General features: G+C 40.6%; 1 protein-coding gene across 14 annotated transcripts in view; it reads right to left on the minus strand.

The window, feature by feature from the left end:
* Nucleotides 1-18,023, minus strand: part of TACC2 (transforming acidic coiled-coil containing protein 2) — a 150,246-nt gene that overhangs the window by 40,507 nt on the left and 91,716 nt on the right. For all 14 annotated transcript variants that reach the window (XM_041127457.1, XM_041127452.1, XM_041127451.1 and 11 more), the window contains one exon: nt 5,774-5,937. In XM_041127457.1, the coding sequence (XP_040983391.1) occupies nt 5,774-5,937 (164 nt within the window). The remainder of the gene's footprint in view (nt 1-5,773; nt 5,938-18,023) is intronic.

Raw genomic sequence — 18,023 nt, forward strand, 5'->3', positions numbered from 1 at the left:
TTTGCCAGCTGAGCTGGTGCTCACTTTGCACACACAACACTTTCTGACACTGATGGGACTTCTGTTTGGGGGACTCAAAGAGTGCCATAAAACTCCAGCATTAGACTCATCTGTACATTTTACTCTGAAACGGGAAGGGAAGATGCTTAACGGGAATACATTACAATAAACACTCACGTAGCTCTAATATGTCAACAGAGTACAAATGTAGGTCAGCACGAAATAAAAGGGGGATCTGAACAAGAAATCTTCTGCAATTATGCGTTGTTTTCATTCCAGTGTGCGCCAAAGGCCTCAACAGGATTGAGGCCCCTTGTTCAAAGTCAGTACAAACATGCATTTAAAAAAAAGAAAAGAAAAGAAAAGAAACCCAATGCCCTGCAGGACTTGGACTGTAAATGACAGGCGTGGTAGAGCTGAGGTTAGGGATGCATCACAGCAGCAAAGAGACTGTACAAGGCTTTCCAGCTACTCAAAGCAAAACAGCATTCAAATTTGGTGTGCTCCACATAGTGCAGAGCTTTAATCTTCTTTAATTGCTTATTTCACAACCTCCTCCTAATCAAACCCTTTACTTAAGAGTACAGATTTCTGCAGAGTGTTGGTCGACTCGCTACTATGACTATTTTTATTGTTTCTTTATGAAACAGTATGTGAAACTGTCTCAGAAAACATGGCTTTTGGTAGAAGTGAAATGCTGCTGTTAGACTCTTCTGGCATTACAACAGAATTGGCTCAGTATTAGTAACAGCAGAAACGCTGGATAAGAAGATATGAACGGTACTCACTATTGCAAAACAGCACAGCTTTATTACTATAGAGAGATATGAAGACCACGCTTTCCTGACATTAACAGCATATCCAGAGAGCAGTGCCATTTCTCCTTTTACACCACAGAATTAAGCAAATCAGTATTACTAATTACAGTATTTTATTAAAATGCAATTTGATCACAAAGGAACATACTACAATACAAGCTAGGAAAATTAAGGCAGGACTTGCCCTACAGAGAGGCCAGCACAAGGTTTTAAATAAGGTTTATGCCTTTCATTGGCGCTGACAGTCACCCACTAATTATACTGGTAAGAGCTGCACCCAGGTTGATACTAAGTTTTACACAGCATTCCAAGAACATGAGCGATAGCAGGGAAACTTACGTTGCCATAAAAAACAGACAAACCCTGAAAGAAACCTCCCATTTCATTCATTAAAAAAGAAGGTCCACGTTCTGCTCCTTCCACAAGGGAATTTCTCTGATTTCAGAAAAGTTTTCCATGGATAAGGTATGAAAAGCAAAACCAATCCCAAATTCCAAACCAACAAAAATTCCCAGACTTCTTGTATCTAGGTGATGAGACCTCTAAATGAGAGCTGCATGACATGTTTAATGCTTGGCATTTTCACCTGTCACCTATTATAGCAGAAGAAAAAGTTGCTAGAAAGGTATTATAAAACTGTTTGCATTAATAAACAAAATAAATTTCTGTTAGTATCAACAAAAAGCAGCTAAAAAAATCAAAAAACATTTCTGTCAACTACAGAATTTTCTTTTTTGTACATTACAAAATACCAAGATTTTGATGGCACTTCAGATGCTAGTAAAGCTTCAATGTCCCACAGGAACAGTGAGGTAGACACATACCACGCTTAACTCAGCCTTTTTAAAATAAAGATCCATAAATGACCTGAACAGTAACAAATCCCATGCCTGTGGTCTGAACTGTCCACTGATGAGGCTATCAAATTTTAATTAAATTGCTACCACTGATTTATATTGAATATGAAAGGATAGGAGGCATTCATAGCTTTAGATCGGGATGGGTGTTAGGATTTACATCTTTTTACAGCCTTAGGAAAGCAATGCAGAAACTCAGTGGCAGTAGTTGCACAAAGAGCTACAGAAGTAGCCAAGACAAGGGCAGACTTGTTTCATTTTGATGAAGTACCACCCATCTCTTCCTCACCTGCGGAGCTAGCCGTGCCTTCCCCGCTCCGAGCACTGCGGTACCGGTGGGACACGATGCTGCAGCCCAGGGCAAGCCCTACCACAGCACAGGTAGCGCGCTCTCTGGGGACGTGTTCACAAAAAGAAACCTTTGCAAAAACTTTGGAATTCCGGTTTGTTTTAAAGATATTTTAAAGAAGAAAATGAAATATCTGCACCAGCTATGAGCTTATTGAATCGAAATCTGAACTCTTTCTTTATAAATCATGAAAATATATTAAGGATTTAGAACATATAAAGTACTTCTAGGTATTTTTAAATATTTTTCCCTTTAAATTACAACAAATTCTTCTAGAGGGGGAGGTGCACTGTGCAGTAGGACAGTTGAGCACTTTGTTGTTGTTGATGTATCTCTAAAATAGGAGGAAAGCCAATAGGCTGAAAATGTAGGCCTTAACACTGCCAAGCTGGAAGCAAAATGGAACACTATTTTGAAAGGCTTAGAAACAAAACTTAATCAGTTCTAATAAAGCAAATATGGAAGAAATTAAATTCTAGTTGTGTTTTTTAGACAAAAACAAACAAAGAGAAACACTGGGAAAATGCATACAGCATGCACCCACATAGTCCATTATAATAAAATAACTCAGGAGACAAGTACAATTCATCTATAGCATATAGGAATTGGAATTCCTAATACCAGAAATTTTGAAACACAGTTTATTTCAAGTTCCTGCTTGTTATGAGAAGCCTTTGAAGTTATGAAATCAATTAGTAATGCTATTTTAAAAATCACTGTAAAAATACTTTTGCCATTTATACTGAGAGAAAACTTTGGATATAAATTTTACTTTAAATTTTTCTGTGTTAGTCTTCAAGAGGAAAAGCACTGAAGAAGAATGTTTTCCATCCCAAAAATTCGGTTTGTTTTTGTCTGGGTCATCATCTCTCTACTAGAAAGCCTGACCTCAATTTCCCTGGCACAAGAAGGACCTGAATATAGGTCTTCCATATCCTGATTTGCGGGCTGTAATGCATAGAGGGGACTCCAGCTCTCACATCTCCCCTGTGTATATAATCTGAATTCAGTAATTAATTGGGGAAGGCAGCAGGGGGGGCAGAAGAAATGCCCCTGCCTGGGCAGGAATTCCTGGCCAGAAACAGGGGTATTTGGGAGAAAGGGTTTGGGGTACTTTCTGGTGCTCAGATGGCTGGAACAAAGGACAACAGGACACTGCTATGAGAAGCTGATGAGACAGGCAACAATAATTTAAAATACTACCAAAATAAAAAAAGGAAAAAGCACCCTCGAAGTCATTTGCCTCAAGAGTATTACCCACATTCCCCACAACAAACAAAGTATTTATGGAGAAATGGAAGGGCTCATTAGTGACACTTTCTGGGGTTCAGAGGTAGTTTCTGTATATGCTCTGTTACTCCTCTTCTCCTCCAGACTCGCCTGCAGACTGACTCCCCTCTTCTGCTCTGCTGCTGATGGACTGGAGCCATGCAGCAGGTTTTACCCCACCAGGAGCTGGCATAAACCCAGGGTAAGTCTAGCTATATTTCACTTTCATCATATTTATTAAGCTAGTGTTGAAGTCAACCTAATTAAAAACTCTCCTCTTGGCTTTCCAGCAGTGGGGTCCAGCTGTTGCGCTAATGATATCATGCAGCACAACTGCAGCCGTCTGCATAAGTAATTATTGTCAGATATAGATGAAATAATCCTTTAAACACTTACTATGCTTCCTCGTTCCATCCAAACACACGTTCTGTCACCAACCTCAAGTAGAAGACAAAGCCATGCAGCTGGTGAACCAGAAATCCAGCTGGACATCGCTGTCTGTCCCTCTGTGTGTGCCAGGCTCTCTGGTTGCCCGTATTCCTTACTCCTAATTTATGGAAACCTATTTATTTAGCCGTATGGTACCAACGAGAAACTGCTTCAACTGCCCATAACCCCTGAGGAAGGGACTCGTTCTCTTTATGTGCAGCCACATGCATAACCTATGAGGTAAGTAAACTACAAGATAACTGGTACTCAAGTAGTTTATAAAGTACAAAATGTTTAACCGTTCGCATTTCTGAAGAAGCATGCAAACACCTAAGCTATGGTCTTAGTATTATTAATTTCTTCTAAAGATTTCCAAAACAAATGAATGCTTTGTGTTGCCCTCCTACATTTGGATTTTTTCTGCATTACACATCTTCTTTCCCTCACATAAATTACCCTGTTGTATAACTTCATTTTGCATAATTTTGGAATGCTGAACATAGCTCTGTTAGTTTGTGGTAACTTGCCTCCCATGGACAAATCTTATTTGCAAATGAAATGTTTTCCTCTCTGCCATCCAGTGGCCTTCAATATAGTTCACACTGGCTGCGAATAGATACATTCAGTTTCCTACCTTTCTTCAGAAACATGTGAAAGAAAGGAGGGGGAGATCTGGGATGTAGGGAGAAAAGAATCACATGTGCCAGGGAAGCACATGTGTAATCAAGGGTTCGAAGATAATCTACTGCAGTAATTAAAAACACACTCCAATCCTGTTTAGCATATGCGTTCTTTTGTTCTCTCAGCACTTATTTTGTAATCATTAGATTGCAAAAGATTAGAAAAAGGAAAGAAGATGGAGAATGAGTAATGTTGTTTGTTACAATGAAGGGGGAACTTTAACAGCAGAAAGGAAAAAGTGCCAGGATGTCTCAGTATTTCATTTTTATTTTATGGAATCAGTTTGTTTAACATCTTTCTAGCTTCTTATAAACTTGTTTCATAAATCATGATCTTAAAGAGCAGTCCTTAGTGCATAACTCCCAGAAACGCTTTAGGTGGCTCAGGACATTTGCAAGACTTATTTGTCACTTTCGTGAAGGTTTAAATCAAAGCTGGACAGCCTTTATAATACACACACCAGCCCTGGACATTGCTTTGCCCACTGCTAAACACAGACACTTCTAGAGTGGAAACAGAAGCTTTAAAACACTGCCTGGCAATGCTATACCTCTTTCCAAATAAAATACAAGTGAGCTTTAGTCTGCTGAGAGTAAAATTACCTTTATACAATTTAGCCAGGTGATCAAGATGACTTGACTTTTGGATGGGAAGAAAGACAGCATAATGGGGAATTCAATCTTAAACTGTTGAGCTGTCATCTGACAGCCCAAACAAAGCTATTTTGGGCTAATAGAGTGCTTTCTACTCCCTCATATTCCATTACTCAATTTGGAGAACAAAGAACACTTTTTGGGCATAAAGAATTTCTTTGGTTTTTTAAACACGATATTTCCTTTTTAAAGGTTATTTTCCCAGTGTGTACCAATTTTTATATATGTATATTATACATACATTCACACATACTCCCATGTTCCTCCTATAAAGCTAATATATTTCTACTGTTCTAATGGACTTTTTGTTCACCTTCTGTTTCAGGTGACAATACATTTGAAAATAACGTTTTGTTAATTGTCACAGTTAACAGTGCTCGCCCAGGTACCTGCATCCGTATCTCATACCTCCTTTTTCTACTCATCTGACGCTGTAAAGATCCTACAGAATGAAGTTTGATTCAAAAGGAAGAAAGGTTTTTCTAGAAAGCTCCTCTTTTCTTTAACATTTGTCAAACGTTATGGACAGATTCTCCAATATTTTATGCCAGGAGGCAACAGGGTTTTTCCTCCCAGCATGGATAACGCCCAACATATACTAACTAATCTTCCAGAAGACATTTTATTAGCATCAATTCCTTGCCTGTGCTTACCCAAACACCTCCCTGCAGCTTCACCTTCCTCAGTAACCTGTCCTGCTCATTACATGCTCGTTACCTGTGTCTTCCAAGGGCAGCTGGGGTTTTATTTCTTGTTCTGCTATGTCTGCTACAACTGCTGCTGCCGCTGCCGCTTCAGGGGGTGGCTGCGGAGGTGAAGGTGGTGCCTTTACCGGTGTAGTGGACTCCGGGGTCTCAAATGCTTCTTCAGAGTCAGAGCTCCTGGTGAAAATCAAATAAGAGACCAGTGAGCAGAGTGAAGATTCATGTTTGCAGGTCAGGCTTGGAAATGCAGGGCTTTCTGAGCTGATGGCGTAGACCTCAGCTATCAGGCTACCTCTGCATTTCCCAAAGGATATTTTACATCGCAGTATGGTTTCCAGAGCAGAATATCATGCCTATGGTCTTCTCCATATATAAGTATTTATGTCACTTAAGACCTCTTTGTGTTACAAAAGTGAACACACGCTTGGAAATAAATCCATCCTGCAAAGCCTGCTTTCCACTGTGAAGGTGGCTCAACCACACAGACAACAACACTGATGCCCCTGCTGTGCATCCTGCTCCCACAGAAATACTACATTCTATTTTTAGCAGAATTTTACCATAGCCCTTTTCAAACAGTAATTGCATGGCTTTGTTACACAAGGTAAGACAACCTGTAAAACATACGGAGTCCTGGTATTATCAATAATCCTCTTCTAGCACCATGTGCTCACACAGACAGAAAAACCCAGCAAGAAAACAGCAGCACCCAAAATGGAGCCAATCCAATGAAACAGAAGCTTCAAAGGCTGCAACTGTACAAAATGATGGGTAACCTAAACATTAAGTGAAGATCTAAACCACACAAAGACACACAATTTGCTCTTACAGCAGTACAGCCTTAGGAAACTGTCCTTCTAGATCTGAAAACTATGGATCTTATTTGTTCTTAAACCAAACTGAGACCAAATCTTAGCTTTTAAACATTTCTTCTTGAAGCCTTTTTTTGGGAGCAAGGAACGCAGTAACAATGGTGTCATATTCAATATGCAGTGAACATATGTTCAATATACGTTCAATAAGCATTTCTGTTGGTCAGATGCAGATTTTTACTGCTGGTCTGTAAGAAAGTGAATTGAATATGACAATTTCCTAAAGGACAGGACTGATTTGTCTATTTCCAGCGATTCTGTGTGTGGCTGTAGTCTCCACTGCTCCTCACGGCTGTCCACACCCCACACACCAGTGCAACGGGGACAAAATTTGCCATGAAATGGAAAGCCATTTCATCCCCCAGAAGCACTCTAGGAGCCGTCCTGAATCAAGGACTCTTCTCATTTTGTTCAAGTTAAAAGATAACTCTGAGCTGCCAGATTCTGTTTGGTTTCTCAAAGCTCATGATTATTTTAAGCAGCTCGATGTCAGAAGTACAAGTACAGGATTTGCATTCGATTACATTTGCCTAAATCTATCACAGCATGAAGCCTCCGGCGAGCTGGGGAAGAAAAGGCCCCGGTGTCACCCCTGACAGCTTGAGGAGCACAGCGGACCCGATTCTTCCCAGCTGCCTCCGCAGAATCCCAGTGAGAGCTCCCACCTCCTCACACGCCGTCAGGGCACGCACCACGGCCCAGCACCGACCCCTGTCTCATCACCTCTACTCTGCAAAGCAAAAAGATTTCTACTAGCTAATAGCTTTGGATGTTTGCCTTACTTGGACATTATTTTTTTTTCTCCCCAAACTTATGTCACTGCCCAGGGAGCTGCTCAAAAATAGAGTGCCTGGCTTTCAATTATATCTATTGCTGCAGCTCCTCAAAATACCTTCTTTGTGTTATTGCTTAAACCATACTCATTCATCAGGCCACAGAACAGTCGAATTGGAAGAGGTAGGCTGCAGCCTTTTAAATTATATCCCTTCAGTGATGCACAACGTTTTAAGTTCAAAATATTTTAAGCTTAAGAGCAGCTGCAAACAAAGAACTTCTGTAAATAAAGCTGCACAACAGGTATTCAACAAAATAACACCTTCTCCTCCTTCCACAGAGCTGGTTCAGGAAACTTTTAAGTTGAAGAATCAAAAAGAAACAGAGTTGTCTGATATTTTCCCAGTAGAGAAATGTTTCTTGTGTCATAAAAACAAACCTAGAAAGTTATCACCTAAACCAACAAAATGAAAGGTAATTCATAACTCTCAGGCTTTCACGTAATTCTTCATTGTGCTGTACTTAATAAATGTTTTACTCCCTTCATTTTGAACTCAAAGTGTTACTCTGTAATACTAAACCAATAATGTTTAGACCCCTTTTTCCCAAACTGTCTGTATACACAAGTAACATATACAATAAATATATAGATATAGTAATATAACTGAAACCGAAAAAAAATCTCTATTTTCATGTCCTATTCATATTTGTAACTGCTTTGTTAAACTGGCTAGTTGGAACTGTTCTGTGTCCTTTATTTAAATGATGGGAAGACTCTGCGCATGTTTATCTATCCCTTTTAAATGAGCTACCTTTGTTTACTTGGTCTCTTCCTTGGAAGAGGTGGGCATAAGCATTTGAAGTAAAGAGAAACGCCTGTCCTTTTTTGTTCACTGTATGAGCTCCTCGCACTCTGGAGAACCTCCCGAGTCTGTGGATAGACAGTTGTGGTGCCTGATCTCCAGCACAAGGCTTTGTTTTGCTAATATTTAATAATTCCCCAAAGATTCTGATGCAATACTAATTTTCAGCTGCACGCCTCCATAAGCAGCAGTATAATCAAGTAAGAACCATCTTAACTGTAACCCAAATGCTGCTGAGTTTGTTATGAGAAGCAATCGTGCTGGCAAAACATGGTATTTAACAACAAAATATGAAGGGAAGCTCAATACCAGAAAATGTTCTTTGTCATAGCCTGGGATCTGGGAGAGAACATAAAGCCTGGAAGCACATACCAGGACTATGCTCCAAGGTCTACGCTACTTATATCCTGGAAAAATTAGATCCTGTGTTCAGTTTTCCTTAGTGAAAATATGGATGGTCTCTCTTGCATAGGATACTTCTTTTAAGACTACAGTCCTACTTTCAAACTGTAAGAAAAGATTTTCCCAGAACAACAGGATTTCCTGTGAAAAGGAAATTACATATTTCAGCCAGTTCTATTCATAATGTCCTTTCTCTGAGAAATACAGGGAATACACAGAACAAAAAAAAAATGCTGCTGTAAAGTTCATGGTGTAAAACAGATTGCCAAATTGTGATATGCCGTGAGAATCGGCACCAATTCAAAGCTGAACAGGGAGCAGCCACCACGGATCCAGCTGTGGGCAGGCCCTCATGAAAGGAAGAGCCCCTGTATCATCTAGAATATTATTCTGAAGCTCCAGCCAAGGATGAAGCAGGATGAGATGGGACACATGGGTTTTAGAGATGGAGAGCTCATTTGCTGGCCCACGCTCATAATGCTGTAGAGATGGGGTCTGCAAGTGCAGAGTGGGGCAGCAATGAAGTAAAAGCTACAGGAAGGAACATACATTCATGTATCCAGTTAGCCAGCTTGGGAAATTAGTGGGAGCTTGCCTTTATAACATATGTCATATCTTTCCATCTGTACCCTTTGCTTTTTGTACAGAACAGGCAAAAAAGGTATAGGTTGTAGAAGCTACAAAATGATTAGGTGATAGTAACAGAGTACAAAATGACTAGAAACATTCTTTCAGTCCACCTCTTTCATCTCCCTTCTCAAAAGATAGCCAGTAAACAGTAAATATAACACATACAGATGGGGTCAAGAAGCAGGGGAGAACCGAGAAATGCAAGAATCATACTAGACCAATACAAATCTGGCAATACTGCATCAACTTGTGAAGCAGGAGCACTCCCACTTTCATCTGGAAACTTTGAGGTCTTGCCCAGCCTGTTACATAAATCTCCAGAGGAAATAGTGAAGGGACTCACTAGGGTCGACTTCTCTTCTTCACCTTTGGCCTTGCGGAAATCCAGCCTTATAAGTTACATTACCTTATTTTGTAAGCCACGGATGCTTATAATTTTAAGTCCTCCCTGATTTGAGAATGAAAAATTGCCTTTTTGTCCCTGTAGCTGGAAAGCACTCAGTAAGCAAGAATGAGATTTCTTCGTTCCACTGCTTCTCCTCGCTGTTTGACCTCTTCAGGCATGACAGCCACTGAAGTGAGGTCATCCCAGTTGTCACTTGGAAACTCGAATCATTAAAAAGTAGTTTGCAACAGAGCTGTGGCCTTCAGCTGTACCGGGAACCCTGCCATCTGTCTCAAGTTCTTCTAATATTTACACTACAGCAGTACAACCAATGCGAGTGTGCATTCTGGTTTTATTTCACAGGAATGAACGGGATGTCTGATACATAAAAGAAACTTAAAAGCAGGGCTTTGACATGAGGACTGAGGTCAGCAGCATCACCTCCTATGGAGGGGCACAAGGGAGCAAATCTGGAACCAGTATGTGCCGAGGGAGCATCATGGGCTTTTGTGAAGTTACTTCACTTAAAGTCAAATCTATATAGAATTTTTATTTAGTGTATAGCTTGCTTCAGGAAAAAAAAAAAAAAAAACCATGCCTAACTACTTTATGGAGCACTGATCTATAGGTTTGCAATATGGACAGTCTGGAGAGGCATGGGTGTGTGATATTTTGAAGTTTTGAAGCCAGGAGCTAGAGTTGCATTATCAAGAAGCACTGCCTGTGCGGGAAGTGGGGAGAGGGGGATGGAGCCAAAGGAGCTGCTCTCCCACCAGCCAGGGTTGTGGAATCACAAGTTACAACATCAAGACCAGTTCAGGGGGATCTGCTCCATCAGAGCCAAGGTGAACAGCCTCCGTCCGCCTGCATTTATATTTGTCTATTTTCTTCCAAACTTTGCACGTAGGAAAAAAAGTATGTTAAATTTGCCTTATTAGTGGAACATGTCCCAGATTAATCGAGGTCTCTCATACCTGTCAGCGATATCACTGATGCCCAGCTAGCACTCCATAAACTCATCCTTCTCGCTGGTACTCAAAAACCTCTATCTGCTAATTGTTTTGCCTCTATGTACCTTTGTTTTATTGACATCAGATCAGAGGCAACAATTTCATTCTCGTGGCGTATTTGGAAATATGACATATCAGGAGGAAAAAAGTCAGGTAATCTTACAACATGTACACAACAACAACAAAAACAAACTGTGCTCCATTACCACTCAAGAGTGCTTGGAGGGTAATGAAACAAAAGCAAGGACTCCAAAGTTTTATCGGAGAGCTGTTGTTTACAGATTGCCCCTAACTGTAGTGTGGGGGACATTTGGAAACATACAGAGAAACTGAGGACTGTCTCAGAAGATGAGCAATTCCTACCTGATCAATTTTAACTGGCAATAACTTCTAAAGTCTTTTCCTGAGATACAGCTGTACGCCCTGAGGGGGAGGAGACAGAAATGGCTATTTTGTCTTTTTTTTCCATCTCATCTTTAGATCCACACGGTCTTTACAACTGGCTGGAGCTGCAGTTCAAGGGGAATATGGCTGCCCAAGTACATCCATCACCTCTAGGCCACATAAAACCACACTAGACTTATCTGCAGATCTGTTTCCCTGGGCCTTAAGAATCAAATGACAAATAAGAGCGCACAAGGCACATGCATCTGTTACCAGAAGGACATCACGCGATGCTCGTTTCCCATACTGAGATTTCTGTGCACCAGAGGTACTACCATAGCAGGGCTCTGAGACAGACAGAGAGTCCGAAGCCATGCAATGGAAGGACACAAATGAGCAAACCCTGCAGTGCTGATATATAAGCACTACTTGTGGCAACACCTAAAGGCAACACACAGATTCCATCAGACCTGGCCCTCCAAAGCATCTGTAGCTGTTATATCGTAAAGTTAAGGTATAAATTTGACATGAGTATTTACTGAACAATTTATCATACACTGTGAGAAGAATCTAAATCAGGAAAAAAAAAAAAGGGCAACTTCTTACAGTGTTCAATTTAGTACTGAAGATGAATTTTGGTTTTCATTCTTGTAAATCTCACTGGGAGATGAGCTGGAAATAAAAAGGAGAAATAAGTTCTGTGGTCTCACCTCCATCGATCATTTTCAGAGATGATCCTCATAAAACCTGCATGAATAATTCAGGTCTGGTTTACTGATGAGATCAGAACCAAGGATGCAGGACTGGCAGTATACTTCTGAGGTCAATCTGTTTTGCACGTTACTTATGCAGGAACATACGCTGCACTGGCAAGAGACACACAGGCTGACAGATTTGAAACGACACTCAGTAACTTTAAGCTTTAGAGTTTCTAAAGAGGCAAGGCACTCCGAGATGCACATTAATTTCACTCACAGCTCTTTCACTGTAAACAGTCTTTTAAAACCTTTTCAGATCTCCTGGTGCCATTTTCAATGGTTAAACTGATTTGTCCATATAATTCTTAAAAAAAACCAAAACCAAATAAAAAACAACAAGGTCAGCGAGGAAGAATGTTTCAGCAATACATCTCTCCAGGCAAAGATCAATCCTACTCTCAACATTGCCACTGAACTGCTGCACATGCATGGTCTTGGTCAGTTCACTTCGGCATCTACCTCCTAGTCTGCCTTATCCACTCAGGCTGGGATCTCTTAACGGCATGAACGGCTTCTTGCTGTGGATGCATGCAGAGTCCAGAGCGGGAAAAAAGACTGCTCGGTACACATTACATTTGAGGGTTTTTTCCTTCTGTTTATATGAAATTCAGTAACTGACAATCTCTTACAATTCATCTTGTGGTATCACTCATGTTGCAGTAACACCACAGAGATACATACAATCTTTCCTCTTGTTTTTTCTTCAGACTCTTACAAATACAGCTCTGGATCATAATTCAAAATCACCAAGGGAGCCCAAATGGTAATTCCTGTCCTTGAGATCAAGTTACCAATTTAGGCCAGCAGCCATTAGCTGACTTGAGGGCCAAGGAATATTCTACAGCTACAACACAAGGACCAAGAATATTCTACAGCTACAACAAAAAGTCTTTTTTTTTCATCCCAGCACTAGGTTAGGATAATATCAAAGATGTGTCAGCTTTGTATGCTATCACTTTTGTACCGTATTTGCCTACTCAGTGACTTCCAGCTAACATGACATTCCACAATAATTAGCTTCTTTTAATATGATGATTGTTAGCTATGCCTTTGTTCACGTACACGTTTTGAATATGAAGCATCCCTACATATTTTAAATTTTAATATTAAATTTGTACAGCAACATATAGAAAACATGGATGCAATGGTTGATTCATCTGGTTATTTTAGGTATTAAATATTAATATTTGGTGTCTGAATTAGGCTACCTATCAAACCTAGCACCCAAGGATCTGCTAAATGCACGGTATTGAAAACAACACAAATACAAACCGTGATAGGCATAAACCTCACAAATGATATTTCGTTTCTCTCTAATAAGATACACCATTGAAATGATAGAACTTCTCAAAAGAATTCAACAGTACAGATAGCTCTGAAAATGTTTTGCCCAGAGAAGAGCAAAACCAGTAACCTTAGCCTAGCCTGCCAAAGCTCAAGGGTGGGTGACTTTTCATGGACCACTGAAAGCCATCTGCCTTGCTGCCTCTCCCCCCACGGGGAATGTTCTCAGTGCTGGATCTGACGCTTGTATCATTGAGTCAGGAGCTGGGGGAGGTACAAACATGTCACTTACATGTCACCAGACTCCATTTACAAGACAGTTCCTTTAGGGACACATTTCTGACCATTAACTATTAATGGACTTCTCTCGCACTGTTGTAAGGGTATTTAGTGACAACGTCATCTATCCTATGATTAAATAAATTCACAACAAAGCTATACTGTGAGGAGAGAAACCGCAAAATGGGTCACAAGAAGAGGATGCCGAGAGGGAAAGTCAGGTCACCAACCTTGTCTTCAGCTCACATCCTGCTCCTACTGGCATGATACCATTGTCCCACTAGAACATTACTACTGATTTGCGCACACAAGACGAGACTCAAGCCTTGCAAATAAAAGAAAATAATGTTTGGTACCCCCAAGGTAGCCATATGAAAACTGGAGTGTATTGGACTCAGAGGGTCTGCTCCAATGAAATGCAAAATGCCTCAGACTACACCAGAAGTCAGTGGGAATTCACAGCTTTCTAGTGCTGAGTCTGTACTAAGCAAGTACATCACCTTACGGGGGAATACTTTTGCCTGCTATCCGATATGTATGGCATATGTACAGAATATGTATCATATGTGTACCAGAAAAGGCAATTAGGCCTTGTGCTACTCACCTGCATTGCAACATTGGTGCCACTATTTTACAGGTTTCTGACTTGCAAAGTCTGATCATCAAAACAAAACCATGATTTCATCACAGGATTATTTCAGCTTAAACAATAATGCTGGCAAGTAATTTTAGTCTTACCTTATAACACTCATCATTGCTGGCCTATAGATCTTCTCTCTTTATTTTTACTTTAAAACTGGATATAACTCAATGAAAAATAAGTACAATTCCAGCTTCTTTAATCACAGCAATTTAAAATAATTTTATAAAAGAAATCCCTGAACTAGGATGAAGTTAATTTCCTAGGTATCTTCATTCTTTATCCTGCTATCTTTCGGATGCATTAAAACCCTAATAAAAACAATACTGTAGGACAGAAAACCAGACAGCAATTTTTTTAAAAAGGTTTTTGTGAAAGAACATAACCAATCAAAGTTGGAAGGTTTAAATAGGAATTATGTTTTGCATTCATGGGTTTCTGCAGCTAAAGTAATATTCTACAAAACATCTGCAGTTTCTTCCCATCAGCAGAGGTATTCTGCTCAACATAAGAGAAGGATAAATGTCACGTGTTCACTTCATGGCCTGAGCTACGACGCAGCGGAGAAGCATCCTTTGCAGTTCTCACTTAAGAATAAAGCTTTTATCAAATAAATCCCATTCCACTGAAACGACAAAGACCTACTTTAGTGCAACACAATTACACAAGAACTCATATTGACACCGATGTGTGAGGAAAGCAGGGCAGGCACTCCTCTCCAGAGAAGGATTTTAATATTATTTCGGCATAAATATTCCTACAAGACCCATGGAAAACATGGCTCCCCAGAAAAATAATCACTATTACATCGAAGGTGATACTTCCCAGCCCACAAGTGATGTGTCATGACAGGCACAACGTTTAATTTCAGGACACAAGGGAGGGGGATCATTCTGCATCATGCCCAGAAGCAGCCAGAGTCGCTCCCCTGCTTTGTGCAGCTTTCTGCTTCTTCCACGCCACGAGCCCAAGGGTGCAATGTCCTCTGCTGCCCCAGCGCATCACAGACGCTTCAGCTGAAGTGTTAATGATTTACACCAGTGTAAATTTGGTGTGAATGGGTAAATATGGCTCAGTTACACACTGCTGCTGATATAATGCTACTGAGCGAATTCACCGCTCTTCCAATAACATTCGACCTCCAACATCAAGTCTTTGGACAACTTAGTGTCTGAGCTGAGATACAAGAACCTGGATTTTCTTTTTTTACACAGGTGAGGTAACAAAAATAAAATGCTATGGCTTCCCTTTTCAGATCATTATGTGGGGTTTTAGCAATGGAAAATAATACCTTGCGTGTTATCCAAACCACACAGATCAGTTTGGAAATGTGTCTTCTAGAAGAGATTGCAAAAAGAAACTTACGAATCCCTTAAACATTGATCACTTGCTATAAAAAGGCCAATTTTTCCTCACAGGATGGTTATATTTAGAGAACAGGATTAGAACTGCAGTGGAGGGGAATTAAAAGGGCATAATCATCTTAAAAATAATGTTGATTTTTGTTTTTTAGCCTATTGTATTATAAGTAATCTTCCTACCATAACTGATAGGGGAAGAAGGAATTATTTTTTCCTGCTTTTTCTGCTTGTTTATTCAGCGATTTTGAGAGCATTTTGTGCAGAAGCCAAATTCACACTCCCCCAACAAAAGCTATTTCCTGCTTTCACACAGCAACCAGAAAGAAATGTCTCAAGCTGTGGGAAACCACATCTGAAGCAAAAAAAGACTGAGGAATATAACATGGCATACTTAAGCAGCACTTCAAACTACTTAAATCATTTTTCTAACTGATTAGCAAGAAGTTCCCCATATTGCTTTAAATCATGTTAAATTTTTCCTTTTAATTGATTTTCTGAGATCTAATAGGGTATGTTTTTCAACACTACTGATATAAATGAATAATGAAATGAACACCCATCCTCTCTGGCCAGCCTGCTTTCCCTTTTACTTGCTTCAGCCTGAATAATGAAAACATCTATGTTACGGAAACAGGACTCAGAATTGAAGATTTTTTTTAATCCCTATGCTCTTTTCAGGCAGATGCTTTATTCTCAGAGGAACAACAGGAAAATACCATTTAATTAAAGGCACTCATCTTCAGACATCACAACAGCAAATACACTAATGTGTCCCTAAATCACCAGAGGCTGCTAAATACTCAAACACGTAAATCTCTTAAGAGATGAGAAGAAACAGTAAAGATGCAGGATACCCCAATATCCAAGGTAGAAAATACTTACCACAAATATAGTTATAATCAGTTAGTACATAATAATCCCAGTCAGTGTTGCACTTTGTTCACCCTAGTAGGTTAGGGATTGGTATCTGAATCAGTAGTTGATGTTTAAGTATTTAATACCCATGGCAAATATCTTTCCTCTGCCTTTAGTACCGAGCTCTAAAGTTTTAATCCAGGAAACAACATCCTGTTAACTATCTCCTCAGAAAGCACCCATGTGCCTGTGCTCACTGCTATACAGCATCATGCAATGGCTTCAAGGGAAAATAATCAATAATTCATTGGGAGCCAGAGTCATAGGTTTGAAATTGCTTTGTTTATTGGAACTACCTTTTAAATGCAACAAGGCTTTCCAGAGACACATCTCTGCTCTGCCACACTGCTCAAAAGCAGGACCCGGGGACAAAACAGCAACGGTGAAGTGCAAAGATGAATATGAACCCGTAATCCCTGGGGGACCAGTTTATCTTGAGAGGTACGGAGAGTCGTGAAAATAGTGAGATGTGGAAACAAGACTGTGTTCCTGCAATGCTTACAGTCCTTCCTTTCAGAAAGGAGATAAGGACTACATGGAGGGTGGAGAAGGGGGGAGGTGGGGAGTCCCTTTGCTAAAAGGGTAAGAGGGAAGAAAAGAGTCCCTCTGCCAACCTGCTCCATATTCTTCCCGTTTTACCACTGCACAGCCTCCGTAAAGCTGCGCAGAGCTTCGCGCAGATCTTCACTGACACTTATTCCTCTACTTCAACGCATGAAGCAGCTGCATGGATAGAAACACGGCCAGGAAGCAGTAGGAGCAAAGGACAAAAAACATCTCAACCTCTTAACAACAACAACAAAATCCCTCATCGGTCTATAATAATTTCATCTCCTGACTCGGGGGTGGGTGTGATCCTTCTGCTGCTGCTCCAGCCCGCTGTAGCTCCGGGAGATTTCTCGTTGACTTCAGCAGAGCTGCAGCTTTACCTCTCCCGTGGGCACACTGTGCTGCTCCAGCTCTCGACACAATGAAACCGTGCCTTTGGGTAGGTGCTGCGTGAACGCCCAGCTCAGGGAAATGCCGACTCAGCACAACAGCGTGCTGGAAAAAGCAATCCCTGATTTGCAGTGGCACCTCACCAGCTGGCACCCGGCTGGACTGCCCACAGCTCTGCTAGGTGAGGAACAACGGTGCTAAACCTTCCCTTCCCAGGGTCCCGCTTTGGAAGGGGACAGTCCTGCACTTGGGAAGTTAAACAAAGGGATTCAAATTCCTCGCTCATCCTCCCCCTCCTTTAGCAACCAAACCCTCTTCCCAGCACAACGCTGGACTCATTTCTAATGAGAGCAATGAACTGTTATTAACGAGACCAATAAATGCAGGTTTCTGTGCTGAAGGAAATCAAAACTCAAAAGCAGGAGTTTATGTGATTCTAACTACTACTAAGTTTCAGATACAATCTGGTCTATGTTTAGCCCTAGAAACAAGCTTCTTTTGTTTAGGAAAACCCTATCTTGTAAATTTGAACATAATTCTAAGGATTCTGTTTAATCAAAATCAAATAAACTTGAAATGGAAAGCCCCGGATTTTCCCAAAGTTTACTTTTCATCCCAACAGAACCAATGGCCTCAGTTCTTCCTCCAGAGAGCAAGAGGCTTCCCAAGCACCCATTTATCTCCTTAATCAGTCCTCATAGCAGAGGGAGAGGAGCTGTAGCAAACAGTACTGTGGGGAAGCAACAAAATTAATAGAGCTCTACAAT

The sequence above is a fragment of the Aquila chrysaetos genome, chromosome 11 (assembly GCF_900496995.4).
Source record: "Aquila chrysaetos chrysaetos chromosome 11, bAquChr1.4, whole genome shotgun sequence".
NCBI lineage: Eukaryota > Metazoa > Chordata > Aves > Accipitriformes > Accipitridae > Aquila > Aquila chrysaetos.